The following is a 16,121-nucleotide window of genomic DNA, read 5'->3' as shown; positions in this document are numbered from 1 at the left end:
TACAGCGTGCGCATACAAAATCTAGAGTTTGTTCCTTCCTTTCACATTCGCAACATACCCCGCGATCTTTATATAGCATTGAAATAGCACGTCTTTTTTGGACACGTTTCTACGAGGAAAGTCAAAGATGGCGGACAAAAGTTCCGGCGGTGGTCACGGCACCGCGGCCCCCCCACGAGAACGTAAGCCGAGCGGAGGGCTTCTCAAGCGGCTCAAGTCTCGGAGGAACCTGGTGGACAACAGGCCCGTCACCGAAGACGACCTGCGGGCGCAGAACGGAGACATCACGCCGGAGGACATCCTCCGATTGCGGCTGCCCACACGAGGTTTGACTCCCGGCAGTGCCTTTCGGAATTGGTCCTTTTATAGCCCCTTGACAATATAGGGGGACATAAATAACCCCTTAACATCCCGCAGAATACACGGCGTGAACAATTAAAGTCCAATTGCAGTCAGTTATTGGATAGCATTTGTCATTGAAAGCCCTGTTAAATTTTAAGCATGAAATGAATTGGTAGCTGCAGGCTATAATATTTTCCTTTTCTCCCTACTAGTGGCTTCTGTGCCCATTTGGGCATTAATTTCAAATCCTTAATATCCATCAAGGTGCTGCTGGGAAATTCAATTCAGCTTACATTGGAAGAATGACTATACTGTATGACAGGCGGAGTTGTCTGTTGTCATTGCAGAGTACCTCTGTAAACCAGAGGACAATATTTATAACATCGACTTTGTACGCTTCAAGATCAGAGATCTGGAGACGGGCACTGTCTTGTTTGAGATCGCCAAACCACCACACTCAGGTAGCCGTTGCTTGCACACACTGTGCCTCACTTTAATTTCATCATCAGTGATGATCACAAAGCGGCATTGGACGTTGATGTCAGGTGAAACCAAAACATTTTCCTGTGCTCTGACTTGTAGAGGATGACAATGAAAATCAAGCAGGCGATGCAAACACTGGGCGCTTCGCACGCTACCGGTTCACCACGGCTTTTCTGCGACTGATGACCGTGGGAGCCACGTGAGTGCCTGAATTATCAACTTCCTTCCGCAAACCCGTGATTTCACTCTGTCATATTTACCAGAGTGGAATTCACCGTCGGGAACCGACCTCTTAACAACTTTCGAATGATCGAGCGGCACTATTTCCAAGATCGCCTACTGAAAAGCTTCGACTTTGACTTTGGCTTCTGCATCCCAAACAGCCGGAATACCTGTGAGCACATCTACGAGTTCCCTCAACTGTCAGAGAGCTTGGGTAAGTGCACTGCTGACCATTGGCGGTGTAGCGGTTCACTTACGCAGAGCGGTGTTTCCATTGTTGTCATGTTTTACATGACCAAACACCCAAAGTAGGGATGCACTCACATTTACTTACAGGACGACCGACACCATTTTTTTGTTTCCTAACTGACATCAGAAAAACGATTTATAGCATCTAAAATACCCAAAACACGCAGGCTGATATTTTTAGTCAAATGCACCACTAAACACCAATAAAAATGACTTAAAGTGTGCTAAAACTACAAAAAAAAATTGAGCTGCGAATTGGGCATTTTCAGAAAGTCCCGCCCCCAGTTGGTGACATCACGCCAAGACGTCTTGCCTTGCTCGAGAATCAAAACAATGGCTTCAGATTCGGCGAAGATGCTTTCTTGTTACTCATCCAGTTATGAATATGATTCAAATAGTTCTGAAGAGGAAAGCGTACATGTTTGCAATTGATTAAAGAAGTTCTTCCAGGTCATTTTGAGGCATCAGGAATGTCATTTTGAGGCATCAGGAATGATGTGTAGCGTCCCAGAAAATGCACAAGATGGTGCCCAAGCTCCGTTGGAAATGGGCTGTTTTGTCTGCTGGGAATTTGTGTCCGCGAATATCAAATAGTTGTCTTGGTGCAACACACAACGATTCACCATTGCGTTATACGTGTGTTTTTCTTCTAATTTCGCCATCAACACGGATCAACACGAAGTTTTCAGACCAAACAAAATACCGCAAAATGCATTGTGTGTCACTTTCTCAGTCAGGGGTGTTCCCTCCGTGACGTCACCAACTCAAAAACAAGACTTCCCGACTATTCAGCGCGAGTCTTAAAACGTAAAATATAGCTATATGCGGTGGAATCTTATTAAAATACGCTCAGTAGAAGTCATTTTAAGCCATTGTACAAATTATGGACACAACTTGTCTGAAGACGTCGGTTGTCCTTTAAATGGTGTGAAACGTGGGCCTGTTTATTTGAATGAGTGCCAACAGGAGGAGACACAGGTGCTTTGTATCTTCTGTAATCGAGTGGACAAGTATACTGATGTCGCTAGCCTCGACCAATTAAGTGAAATTGGATGATTTCCCGCACCGCGGTTGGGAAACACTCGACAAAGAACATTTGTCAAGCTAACATGAGATCAAGTCTCACCTCTAAAGACCATTCGCAATCTCCCCCGCCGGGATTGACTGCTAACTAATCCAGGGTGCAGTCTGTCTTTTGCTTTGGGAACTTTAAACCCTGATCTGACTTGGGTTTCCACCGTAGAGGTGTGGCGTTGTGATGGAGATACAGTAAGTGCGTCAGCTATATAAATACGGTGACATCATCGGAACCTGACAGCGTTTGCGTAACCCACCACTGAACTCAACAATGGATGAGAAATGTGACAAAGCAAACAAAGGGCCACGAAACAGGACATCCACCATTCTTTCTTTCTTTTTTTGGGACACGCTTTGTTTGAGGATCCTTTTATCTTTTTACCATTCCATTACCTCTGTTGTGCGCAAGTGAAAATTCCCCAAAACAAATGACTCACCGCATGCCAGTGGAGGATAGTACAGTCCAGACGGTTATCTTAGCGTAGCTTTTTTTCAGCGTCCATTGTTGGCATGCAAAGCACAGCTGATGCTTGGGGTGAGCACCTGGAAATGATGCGCCCTGAAGACGCTTGTCAAGAAGTTAGAAAAGAGGAGCATTGTTGATGGAAGATTTTAAAACCTTACTGTCCATATATAGCTGCTTTCTGTTTAGCTCAGTAAAATCTATGGTTGGGGATGTGCGATGACGGTTTAGCCATTTGTCTATAACCTTTCTGTCCAACACATCAAGGGGTGTGTTGGCGACCAACAACCTACAAAACTCAAAACTTCTGAGTGGTATGAGTATAGTTACATTGGGCCAGTGGCGGGCCTTCAGTAGTGCTACGTCTGAATCAATCAGCTGCGAGTGTGGTGTGATATTACCACACATCCACGAGAGGGTGCTGTTGGCCAGGAAATAACATGTGACTTGAAGAAACCTCAGAAATATTGTCATTAAACTGTTCAAATTTTTACTCTGAATATGTGGATTCATGATACCCTAATAAAATTGCAATATTATTTGCTATTTTTGCTAGCTTCGGAGCTGCCCAACCTTTCATAATGATAGTCGAGTAGAAAATGGCTTTAACAGTATATCTGCAACCAAATCAATTTCTTCTCCTTCAGCCATTGTGGGGTTAAAAAACGCTATTAAATCAACACAACAATATATTTGTTTATGCAGCTCGCTACAGATGCAGTGTACTAGCTCTGGCCACTATGCTCCTATCACGAGGGGCTAGTGATGCTATGATTGGCTAGTGACTAGCCATTCATGTAACTAGCCAATCATAGTTTGCGAAACGTTTCCAGTGCCTTGCAAGCAGGCCATGGGTTGCCAACTGGAACTCTGATTGGTGAAAGCAACAGTTTAATCAACATTGATTTTTATGCTCCAGGGCCTTCAGAACTGATTGTGAAGGCGTCCAGGTAGATTTCTTACCCTGGTAACAAATGATGGCTGAAATGTTATTGCTTAAATACGAAAACACACATCTGGAAGCAGCACAACAGGGGAAAAGCAATGAAAGGAAGCTGAAACACAATTTGGAATTATTAAATAAGAATTCATAGACAAAATATAATTCACATTTGTCTGTGATTCCGATATTTTTAGGCCAGCAAAGAAGGCCTTTCGGGCCCTGATGGCCCAACACTGCATTGAGGGGTTGTACATTAGTGTAAATTGTACCCTGAGTCAAAGAAATAGACACCACCTCGACCCAATTTCTTTCTCTTGTTGTGTTTGATAAAATAAAATACAATACAATAAAACACAATAACTGCATATGGTGCTGTAAACAACCAAAAAAAAAGGCAACTCGACAGTTTGTAATTTTCAGAAGATACACGAGCCAATTGAGTCAATGGACGTTTTTCCTGTGTAGCTTCCCATAGGAATGGATCTATGAAGTGTAGGGAAGATCAGAGCGATCAATAACCTCTCCAACACGTCATGCACATTTGAGCATTGTATCAACACCAGCCTGAGGGCAATTTAAAGCCGCGTTTTAGTTGTTCACATAAAACCACACCTCCTCATCCTCTTGTATTTCATGGTGTTTTCCTCACGAATAAGAAAGCACCTCTTCGTCAATATAAAAACAGGCATCAAGTTTTGTGATGGAGTGATGGCTAACTTGCTTGTGTTGTCTTTTGTTGCTTCAGTTTGCCAGATGGTGGACTCTCCCTACGAGACCCGCTCCGACAGCTTTTATTTTGTGGAGAACAGGCTGGTCATGCACAACAAGGCTGACTATGCATATAACGGAGGGGAGTTAATGGCTGCATGCATGTAACACACATGACATTTATGCATGGGTAAAACTTGGACATCTAAATGAATTAAGAATATTCTGGAAAACTTAATTTAATAAAGTGACATGTTTCATATCTTTAGACAGGAATTTGATTTGCTTAGAATCCACAACATAAGCAATTAGTATATTACGTAAAATATATAATATATTGATATATTTAAAGGACAACCGACACCACTTTTTGGTTTCCTAACTGACATCAGAAAAACGTTTTATAGCATCTAAAATACCCAAAACACGCAGGCTGATATGTTTAGTCAAATGAAAAACACCAATAAAAATGACTTAAAGTGAGCTAAATCTGCAAAAAAAATTGAGCTGCGAATTGGGCATTTTCAGAAAGTCCCGCCCCCAGTTCGTAAAGACGCCAAGACGCCTTGCCTTGCTCGAGAATCAAAACAATGGCTTCAGATTCGGAGAAGATGCTTTCTTGTTACTCATCCAGTTATGAATATGAGTCAAATAGTTCTGAAGAGGAAAGCATAAATGTTTGTAATTAATTAAAGGAGTCCTCCCATATCAATTCGAGCCATCAATGACAGCAATGTGAAGGCGTGAATGCGTGTGAAGGTACATAATAAAGAGTTATTTTATACAAGTAAAGGAAAAAAAAACACTGATTGTATTCAAAATGATTGAAATGGACTTATATTTAAATAAAAAAGTTTAAACAAAAAAAGAAGAATTGCAATTTTACTCTGCCCGGTGACTGCTATGACCTAATTGGCTTTGCTGTGGTGGTCTCAAATATACTTGCCCTCATTTTAGTTATTTTTTTAAGATGCCCTTTCAATCAAACATGCACCCACAGAAACACACAGAACAATGTATTCAAGCCCCGAGTGTCACAGTGTGTTCTCAGTATTTGTCAGAAGCAGCTGCTCTTCTGAGCGACCGCCCCCACAATTCACTCCAGACAATACCAAAGGAAAAATAGAGGCTTGATCCACAAAAACACTCCTGTCACACACACATGGTCAGTCTTACAACCCCCCCCCCGGCCACAACCTTTCAACCCCTCGCATGAAAACACAGTCAGAAAATCATGCCGTCAGAGTTCATTCAGACAGCGTTATGTTTTTCTATACTTTTTTTACTCTGCGTTTAAAATGAAAATAGTCCTGATTAACAGTTTACTAGTCTGAACAAATGAGCTTACAAAAACAAATTTCAAGTATGGAATAGTCAAATATTTTGAAATTGAGTGTGCGAGGCCCTTGGTTTGCAGTAAGGATGTTAGCTATCACATTCTTTGGAAATCAAACTGAAATCTATCTATCTACCTTTCAAGGAAACATTGTGTTGGATTTCATATGAGTGATGGTGTTTGAATATGATGAAATAAACAAACATTTGGAGATTAAAGAGTACAAGAGCCTCTGTTATTTAAAAAAAAAAGCTAGCACAAAGCACTTATTGGTTAGCACTTCAGGAGTATGCTTTCCTGTGAACACACTAACATTGCTCGTTCTCTGACTCAAAGAGAAACGATAGAAAATGGTTGATTGAGGCTAACTTTGTTGTGTTGGTAAGAAAGTAAATTCCTATATGTGCCACGAGGGGGAGTATTGTTCCAAGTCGACATGTACTCTTGGTTTCAGTTCCATTTCTTGCTTAGGCTATTAAAAAAGCACGGTGGTCAGTTTCTCGCAATATAACTCGACCTGCTAACGTTGGCCCTTTTGAAGGCACACCGGATATTTTTAAAACGACCTTTGTCATGGAATTGTAATTCTTTCTCAGTTTTCTCCCAACTTTGTTCATCTGTCCCATGTAGTCTCTGAGTTTCCACGAATCTTTCCAGCACTCACGTCTGAAATCCCATGGTCCCTTTCTGTCTTTCTTCCTACACCTGTTCGACTCTCCCCTTCTGTTTCCCCCCTTTCTGTCGGCCTCTCTCACCTGGTAACCAGACCTCTGGAGAGCAGGCTTGAGTTTCCACTTTCCCAGAGATGAAGACAATCCGATCCACACAAAGATCCACAATGGACCCCCTCTGCTCTCTCCTCTCTACACACGCACCGTGAAATACATTTCACACACTGTTTGACAAATCTCTCTTTCGTGCCCACTCCTTCATCCAATGCAGTTTCTCATTTTTCATCTTTTCTTTTCTCAAGTCTTTTCTTTTTATCCGACATTAGGCATTCACATATGGCCTCATCATACCGCAAGACTTACTATAGAACCGAGGCCCTTCTGTAATCACTCATGTGGAATGAAATCACACAATGAAGAGTCCCATAAATGATTATATGATGATATAATATGATGTAATCATTAGCGTGATTGAGTTGATTGCAGCAAGGGTCGCATCTTACATGTAGCACATCCCATTTGGCTTTGTTGTTCCTCTGCGTCCATCCCAGAGGCCGATTGGCTGAACACGCTAACGTTGCTACTCAAGCCAATTGCTCCTGGACAGGTAGTGGACAGAGAACAGTAGAAAAAAAAGACAATCAAACCGCCTGAAAACGCTGAGGCGGACTTTAAAGGACAACCGACATCACTTTTTTGTTTCCTAACTGACATCATAAAAACGTTTTATAGCATCTAAAATACCCAAAACACGCAGTAAGATATTTTTAGTCAAATGCAAAACACCAATAAAAAATGACTTAAAGTGTCCAAAATCTGCAACAAAAATGAACCCGGAAGTTGCCAGTTTCAGAAGGCTCGCCCCCTTGTTCGTGGTGTCACCCCAAGACGTCTTGCCTTGCTGGAGAATCAAAACAATGGCTTCAGATTCGGAGAAGATGCTTTCTTGTTACTCATCCAGTTAGAGGAAAGCATACATGTTTGCAATCGATTAAATAATTTATTCCGTGCCATTTTGAGGTATCTGGGTGTGGGAAATAAAGCACCAAAAAAGAGGCAGAACATGGCGGCAAAGCTCCATGTAAAGAATTAATCAGCCCGTTTCCACAGGCTGAATAATTACTTACACGGAGCTTTGTCGGCATCTTCTGTGTCTTTTTAGTGCAACACGAAGTTTTCAGACCAAACAAGTACAGCAAAATGCATTGACGTGATGGAAGGACTGCTACAATGTGTCCTTTTTTCGGTCAGGGGCGTTCCTTCAGTGACGTAACGTGAGGACTCGTCACCAATTCAAAAACAAGACTTCCGGAATATTCAGCGCGAGTCTTAAAAGGTAAAATATAGCTATATGCGGTGGAATATTTGTAAAATACGCTCAGTAGAAGTCATTTGAAGCCATTTGACAAATTATGGAGACAACTTGTCCGGAGATGTCGGTTGTCCTTTAAGTGGCAGCCATTTGTCCTTGGGGGAACCCTTCCGTGGATTTGTATTTGATGCCATAATTCAGCATAAAACCCTTCAAATAAAGCATGACGAGGTAGACTATGAAGGCCCAATGTGTCAGTTGCCAATTAGCCTACAACGAAGGGCACCATTACAGTGTGATCTCATAAATCAATAACCACAGCTTTTCATCAGGCTCGCTGGAGGCCTGCACCAAGTGCAGCACGTAAATAAAACAGCTGCGCTCGACCGCGTGTTGTGCTTGATATCAATCTCACAAAAACATCATGTCAGTGAGTATAAAATTAGCGTGCAAACACAAGCCCTGCCATCTGTATTTATTGCACTTTCCAACTTCCCAGGGATGATTTATATCTTCCCAAACCTCCGTAGAGGAGCAGTCAGTGGCGGGTCGGCGCGCATTCAGCGGAAGCAACTGGACGAGTGGGAAAATTCAGTTGCACTCCCACTCCTCCCACGACACACACACCTTTTCGTGTATGTTGATGAGTAATTCACACACTATAGTGATTAGGAGTGAGAAGCTCCGGTCTGTTGAAGCTTCCTTGAAACACATGCGGATCTGCACTCAAGCAAGGGGACATAGAGAGAGGGAGGGTGCAGTAGTTTCCTATAAATAGCAGCACGGAATGGCGATGAGAGGTCCGGTGAAAGAAAAAAAAATAGAGGGGGGAGTGGAAAAAGGATTAAAAGAGATGCAGGGACACACTATACTTTCACTTGCGTGTGTGTTTGGAAGGTTCTTTGGAGAGAGGTACGTATCATGCCACCAATGTGCCTCCTTGCCCTGTGAGAAATTATCTTCCCTACACACGTTGTCTTCCTCCCATTGCGCTCTTTTTTTTTTTTGCAAGGTGCTGCTGTGACAGCCGCTGCGCGTGAACACAACATTGCCTGCATCTTCCGATAAAGAGATAATGAATCACCGCAGGCTAGTAGCACAATGCTCACCCAACATCGTGACTCCATCTGTCTGTGTCATGATGTCATTTCCAGCAACTGCTTTAAGTGGCATCACCTCCATCCCAAATTAAAAAAGGGGCTTAGGGCGGAAGCAAACATGAGGAGGGGTGGGGGGGGGGGTTGTATAAGTGTGAATAAACAACATCCCAGATCAAGAAGCTTACGCATAGCTTATTGTGTTACCAAAGTGCCCTCCTGAAAGTTCATTTGGAAAAAAAATGGTGAGACATCAACCTCATTCCTTAATAACAAAGCCAAAACAATCACAATCCTATTTATGCGATAATTGACATTTTTCTATCGCACACTTATGGGTTACCAATTGCACGAATGCTTATACAATACAATACAATACAACACAACACAATTTAAAGCGGATTCTTTACTTACAGACAGTGTATTGTAGGTGTTCAAATACCTGACATGTCTGCAAGTGACACTGTCTGTAAGTAAATAATCTGCTTTAAATTAGATATCAAGTAGACAGGATGAAATTAATACAATACAATACAATACAATACAACACAACACAGTACAGTACAATACAATACATAATGATTTATATATGGACAATTTAAATATTATATGTAGCTAACATGGATGTTTTTGGAATGTGGAAAGAAACCAAAGGGGGAAAAAACACCCAAGCATTGCTGTGTGAATAATAAGAATCAGAAAGCCTTTAATAGTCCCACAATGGGGAAATTTGCCATCTACAGCAGTTCAATAATATGTGCAAACTCAACACGGGAATTCTGGAGCCAAGATTTGAACCACTTTGAACCACTAGGTCACCGTGTTGGATTTGGGTGAAGGGCAGATGACATTGTGGACTGTAGGAAAATTAGCCCCGTCTATCTGATTTTTTTTCTTTTATGATTTTCCCATATTGTCAATAACAAGCACAACACTCATCATCTGTACTTCTTTGAAGGTTTCGGACATTTTGCTCCTCATCCGAAGAGCTTCATCAGCGACCTAAAGTTGTGCTGGTAACTCTGGCCCTATATACATCCCTAATGGACAGAGGTGGGTGGTGTCAGACCTCTACTTTGGTAGGTCATGGCTACCACCACCCACCTCTGTCCATTAGGGATGTATATAGGGCCAGAGTTACCAGCACAACTTTAGTTCACTGACGACGCTCTTTGGATGAGGAGCGAAAACGTCTGGTACCTTCAAAAAATTACACATGACGGCTGAAGAAACATTTTCCTCAATGAGCTACTGTCAGGGATATGACCAAGTCCTAAATTACTCCTGTGAAGCTGACCGTTTAACTTGCTGTGTCTGTTGACTTGATTGACCCCAGGTTGTCTGTGCTTCAATTGTGTATTGAGTCACAAGTGTTGACTAAGCATACAACAGCAGGAAACCTTTAAATATGATAACTTCTTATGCTGTATAATCTATATCAGCTACCAATTCCAAAAATCACAGACAGTTCATTAGCTATGATAGTAATTTCCATGTTTCAAACAACGATTTTGGTACTTGTTGATCTATAACTGGACTTATTTATTCTTCATGTGGTACAAATGGGGGGGGGGGGGTCCAAAAGACGTGTGTGCATGTGTGCTATTGCAGCGTAGAGAGATCTTACACTCAAACGGCTCACGGACAAAAATAGTCCCGTGTCATCACGGTAAGTGGTGTACTCGAAGTTCTGGTGTGTTTATGTATCCAGGAAGTTCACAACTACCTTCAGAAGCCTCTTCAAAGCCTTCCCGCCGCGCCGGTCGGCCCGGCCGTTTGTTTTGTGTGCGAATGATTAATAAAAGGTTAACTCAACCCTCAGTCGGTGGTTGACGAGGCCTGTCGAGCTTCCCCCGCAACCTCTTCCTTCCTCTGCCTTTCTCTCCCCCCTTTTGTCTCTGTTGGTTTGCCACGCCTCCCCCTGGGGAATGGAGGGTTTGCGGCTGGAGAAGCAAGGTGGGGTTCTTGGCTGCAGCGCAGGTGTGCTCATTTCCGCCCCCTCTGCTCTCACATCTAATGACTTCTTCCACACGCCACCTGTCAAGTTGAAAGTACGCCCATGGAAAATGGTGCGTTCAATGTTCTTCCTCCAGCTTGTTGTTGTTGTTGTTATTTTACGAACGAAACATACTTGGACACATGGTGCTTCAAAAATGTTGAAACAGTGAAACATTTTATTTGATGGATGTTTTGAATGGGAAAAAAAAATGTGTCACTGTGGTATTGGCAGAATGATTTTATAATAATAATAATAATAATAATAATAATAATAATAATAATAATAATAATAATAATCCTCTTCATTTTCTTTCAGCTTTTCCCTTCAGGGGTCGCCGCAGCGAATCAGTGTCCTCCATCTAACCCGGCTTTGTGCATCATCTTCTTTCACACCAGCTACCTTCATGTAATAATAATAATAATAATAATACAGTAAAGTCTCGTTATATCGATATCGGATATATCGATAGTCCCGGTTATATCGATACTATTTCTATGCACGTACGGAGAAAATTACATGCAAACAGGGTCGGATATATCGATAGTCCCGGTTATATCGATATTTTTTCGGACTCCCTTGAATATCGATATAACGAGACTTTACTGTAATAATAATAATAATAATACATTTAATTTCTAAGCGCCTTTCAAAACTCTCAAGGACACATTACAGTCACAGGATTAGAACTCTTTTTTTGTGCGGGTGAGCAGCGGCAGCCATTCGCACTAGCGTTCACTCTACCTGGAAAGAGTTGACGTGGAGCGCCATTACCGAATTTGATCAGGTTTTGGTTTTTCTTGCAGTGGGGTGCCGATAAAGTGCTGGGCAGGCCTTTGGCAATGTTTTTCCCTTCCACGAGGGGGCAGCATTTGCCTTTTGTACAGCCGCCCCCACTTGCACCTCATATTACTCCAGACCCATATAACTTGGGAATTTGCTTTTTTTCTGATGAAAGAAGAGAATATAAAGTTTCCACTGCTTTAATAATAATAATAATAATAATAATAATAATAATAATAATAATAATAATAATAATAATAACAATAATAATAATAATAATACATTTAATTTCTAAGCGCCTTTTAAAACTCTCAAGGACACTTTACAGTCTCAGGATTTGTCTTTTCGGTGCGGGTGAGCAGCGGCAGCCATTTGCAGCAGCGTTCACTCCTAAAACTCAATATTCTGTGGGTCCTGAGATTTGAGTGAAAGTGACAAAAACCCTGGCACTGGAGTGGACACATTTTTGTACATGTCTGGCAGTAAATGAGTTAACCTGCATACATAAAACTAGACCCACCAGTAATTTGTTTATAAATGTTCACTGATCCAAAGTCTCATTGAATGCACACTCTGAGGATTTGACCTGTGGAGTTTTTTGTTCTTCAAGTTGCAATTCACATTTTCTTCATGCCAGTCAAGTCTCCAGCCTCCATCAAAGCCAAGAACCGAGTCTGTCACAGCCGCCGGCTTTTCACATGCTGAACAGTCTAGGCTTCTCCTTCTCAGCTCTCTTTCAAAACTGCCCCGAGGCTGGTGCGGTACAGGTCCCAGGCCCTAAGAGGTCAAAGTTCACACACAGACAATGGGTTCCCACTGTGGGTCAGTTGTGGTCAAGAAAACAAAAAAAAGGGGGTGAAGAACTGGTTTGGACAAACTACCACAGTGTTTTAAGGTAGAGGATTGGCAACAAAAGCACAAGGGAAACAAGAAGGAGTATGTTTGAACATGAAAAATGAATCGTATTGTAGTGCTTTTAAAAAGTATATTACACGTAGAAAAATTGAACTGCACAAACGATGATGCTTCTTTGCTGCTTTTTTAAAATACAAGTCATGTTATTGAGACAAGTGAGTTCCTACTTTATTGTACTCGCTCAAATCCCTCAAAATCGTTCATGCCGCTCCACCACTCTGCTGACCCCCCTTTCTTTTTTTAATCCAGTTCCATTGATCATGCATGCAGAAATGGAGCACGCCCAGCCAACAGGATAGGTTAGCTGTTAGCTGTCCTACATACTGTTCCCTCGCTATGGTCCACTGGGCAACAATAACCCCCCCCCCCCCCCCCCACCACCACCACCTTGATTTGACTCACACACACTCCGCACTAACCAGTATAAGCAAATACATACATTTGACCAGGGTTACCTTCACTAAAATGTTCCCGACAGGTAAATGGGGTTTCAATTACTATCATTTAATTCACACTGTCTTTAGAGCAGGGATGTCAAACTCGTTTCACATTGTGGGCCACATATGACCTCGGTAGATGTCAAGTGGGCCTCTCTGTAAAAAAATATGATGTGGTCCAGTTTTCATTGAAAATTCTACACTCCTTATCTACTTTTCTCCGTTTGGATAATGACGTTTTGGCTAATGAGGGTATTGAAACCGCGGTTGAAAAAGCACCATTCTGCCCCTAGTGGACAATCCTTGAATTGCATCTCATTAAAAAACATGAATTCCGTGTTTTTTTTTTTCCACTTTTAAATTATCCTGCGGGCCTGATCAAACCTCCTTGGGGGCCGATTCCGGCCCAGGGGCCATATGTTTGACACCCCTGCTTTAGAGTGAAACAATTCCAGCCTGCCTTTGGTTCACAGTAGCTCCCAACTCTCCCCTTGGTTGAGAGAGTATAGCTGACGTTGAGGTAATGCTGCTAATCTTCCACTTAGCTGGTTAGAGCTGTCCGTCACATGAGTTTGACCACCGCAGGAGTAAATACTGTACGAAATAAGGACCAGTAAAGACCGGAATGGAATGAGATGGGGTTAAACTTTGCTTGTGTAAGAAGCTGTTGAGAGATGTAGAATGTTGACAGAAGCAGTTTTGAGCATGAATGAGAGCTGGGTCGCTTGAAAAGGTGTGCTAAGAGGTACTGGAGCCGGATGAAGATGAGTGTTGAAGTACGTAATGTGAAAATATATTGATTAAAAAAAAGTAAACTAATTAATTACAATTATTTTAAATCACTATTTTTGAGACTTTGGCAAACTTTTTAAAATATTTATAATCATATTATAATGTTGCAATGATTAGCATATTATAAGGAGGCAGCACCCAGAGTGCAAAGGTCCAGAGTTCGATTCCAGCTCTGGCCTCCCTGTGTTGAGTTTGTTTCCATGTTTTCTCCATGCCTGTGTGGGTTTTCTCCGGGTTCTTCCTCCCATATAGAAAATTGATCGATGGATTACATAATTATAATCAACCCAGGGGTCATTGTTTGGACATTTATAACTGCACACATTCAATCAGTTTGCGCAATGAGACACTCAGCTAATCATTATTTTATTTTATTTTATTTATGGCCTAAATGTGGTTTTTTTTTTGTTCTAGTTAGAATTTTACTTCATGTTGGTTAACTCATTCATTGCCAGAAAATGTGCAAAAATTGGAGTGCCAGGGTTTTTGTCAATGTCACTTAAATTCCAGGATTGAGGTTTAGGACTACATACACATTCAATGCAGCGTTTGAAACCATAGACTCTTCTTTCATCAGAAAAAAAAGTTAATTCCTAAATTATATGGGTCAGGAGTTATATAAACATGAAATGAGGGTGGCTGTCCAAAATACAATGCAATTCAGTGCATACATACGGTACTGTATTTGTTTATGTAGGGCTTTAAGAAGAGCTGAAGCTGCAACAAAGTGCGAACATGGGGAAGAAATGGAAATACTGCCCCTAGTGGAAAAGAAACAAAACATTGCCAGAAGCCATGTCTAGCGCTTTATCGGCACCCAAAAAAATAACCTAAACGAATTCAGGAATGGCGCTCTACGTCATATTTTCAATTTCCAGATAAATTTGTGAATGGCAGTGAATGAGTTAATGCTAAAAAAAAGTACATTTGTGTAAATAGAAATAAATTCACATCAACTTCGAGTCCTATTTCCACACATGCGTGGCAATATTCCGACACTTAAAAAAATAATCCTCTTTGCTTCATGGTGAAGTGTATTTGTCATACATGAGGCCAGCGTCCCACCAGTGAAGTGAACATGACAGGAAAAAGCTTAATGAAGACACACTAGGGAGCGGCGGTTGATTGATAAAAACAACCAGCATCAGCAAAGTTGCCCAGTCAGTTTCCACAAACCATGAGGCAAGATTCAAACACAAGCTGTGCGAGGCAGAGCCGTAAAACACAAAACTACCGTATTGCTCACGAGCATGCCTGATTTTTTTAAAGAAAGGTGAATGCAATGCTATGCAAGAAATGACTGAAAATGTCCGCATGGAAAAAAAAAGACGGTATCAGCTGCCAAATGTAAAAAGAAGGACCCTTTTCACTCCTCTCGTCATATAAAGGCAGACTTCATGTCCCAGGGAGATGTTTTCCTTTCGTCGTGTTGTCTTTGGGAGTAAACTCCATACTAGAGAAGCCAGAGTCCATCAGACACTTGACCTTGAAATTCGTCTGTGTAAGCTCTCAGTGGTCCATCGATGAAAAGGTTTCTTCAGCCGTCATCTGTCCTTCTTTGAAGGTTTCGCACGTTTCGCTTCAGGCCAGTCGTTAGTCAGAACAATAGGAACAATCAGTGGAGCTGCAGGGAGTAGTCCTCTGCTCCCCCCCAACCTGAGAGCAGGCACCTGTCATAGCAGAGTCCGGCACCGCCATGTCTGGCCAGTTGGGATATATATATATAGGGCCGAAACTACCAGTAAGACTTTAGTTTTCTTGGATAAGAAGTGAAACGTCCGACACCTTCAAAGAAGTATAGATGACGGCTGAAGAAACCTTTTCATCGATTGACCTTGAAATACAAGGAAAACATGACTTTCCCTCAGTCATGCATCAAAATAAAAATCAAACTATTCAGTGTAGTTCACTCCAATTTGTTGTTCCACGCCTTAGCCTCTTAATTATTCTCGCATAATGCAGGGGGGGGAGTTGCGGTGGGGTTGATGGCCTCTTCATGCTAATGATACACAGAGAAGAGAGAAAAAGAGGCTGGAGTATAGCTCGATTGAGGGGAAATATTCAAAAGCGCGTCCATGGATCGTCACGTTGTGATGGGCCAATGACGTGAGCGAAGGGAAACACTTTGGTAAGAACGCACCAATGGCGCCTTGAATAGGGCCGAGGGGGCGGGGCCTCTTCCAGCTAGTGTGTGCGTGCGTTTGTATGTGTAGCTCAGCCCTCCCTCTACTAAGCACCCCCCACCGAAAAACTCCCCCCCAAGCCCCCACGTCGCCCCACCTCACCTCGCCCTCT

General features: G+C 42.1%; 1 protein-coding gene across 1 annotated transcript; it reads left to right on the top strand.

Annotated features, from left to right (window-relative positions):
- LOC148889963 (protein unc-119 homolog B-like) lies at positions 1–6,029 on the top strand. Its single transcript, XM_089010040.1, has 5 exons — positions 1–326; positions 690–803; positions 925–1,024; positions 1,089–1,261; positions 4,525–6,029. Exons 1-5 carry the CDS (start codon positions 128–130, stop codon positions 4,653–4,655), a joined length of 717 nt encoding a protein of 238 aa, XP_088866166.1. The 5' UTR covers positions 1–127; the 3' UTR covers positions 4,656–6,029.
- The last annotated feature ends 10,092 nt before the right edge of the window (positions 6,030–16,121 follow it).

Source organism: Hippocampus bargibanti, linkage group LG12, assembly GCF_051943395.1.
Source record: "Hippocampus bargibanti isolate YZ-2025 linkage group LG12, ASM5194339v1, whole genome shotgun sequence".
NCBI classification, from domain to species: domain Eukaryota; kingdom Metazoa; phylum Chordata; class Actinopteri; order Syngnathiformes; family Syngnathidae; genus Hippocampus; species Hippocampus bargibanti.
The sequence above is the reverse complement of the archived record's forward strand: the minus strand, read 5'-3'. Positions and strand labels throughout refer to the sequence as shown.

Excerpts from the sequence above, each read along its gene's own strand:
- LOC148889963 (XM_089010040.1), top strand. The coding sequence starts at position 128 with ATGGCGGACAAAAGTTCCGGCGGTGGTCACGGCACCGCGGCCCCCCCA. Across the intron at positions 327-689 it reads ATTGCGGCTGCCCACACGAG|AGTACCTCTGTAAACCAGAG; the intron begins GTTTGACTCCCG and ends TTGTCATTGCAG. Across the intron at positions 804-924 it reads CGCCAAACCACCACACTCAG|AGGATGACAATGAAAATCAA; the intron begins GTAGCCGTTGCT and ends TCTGACTTGTAG.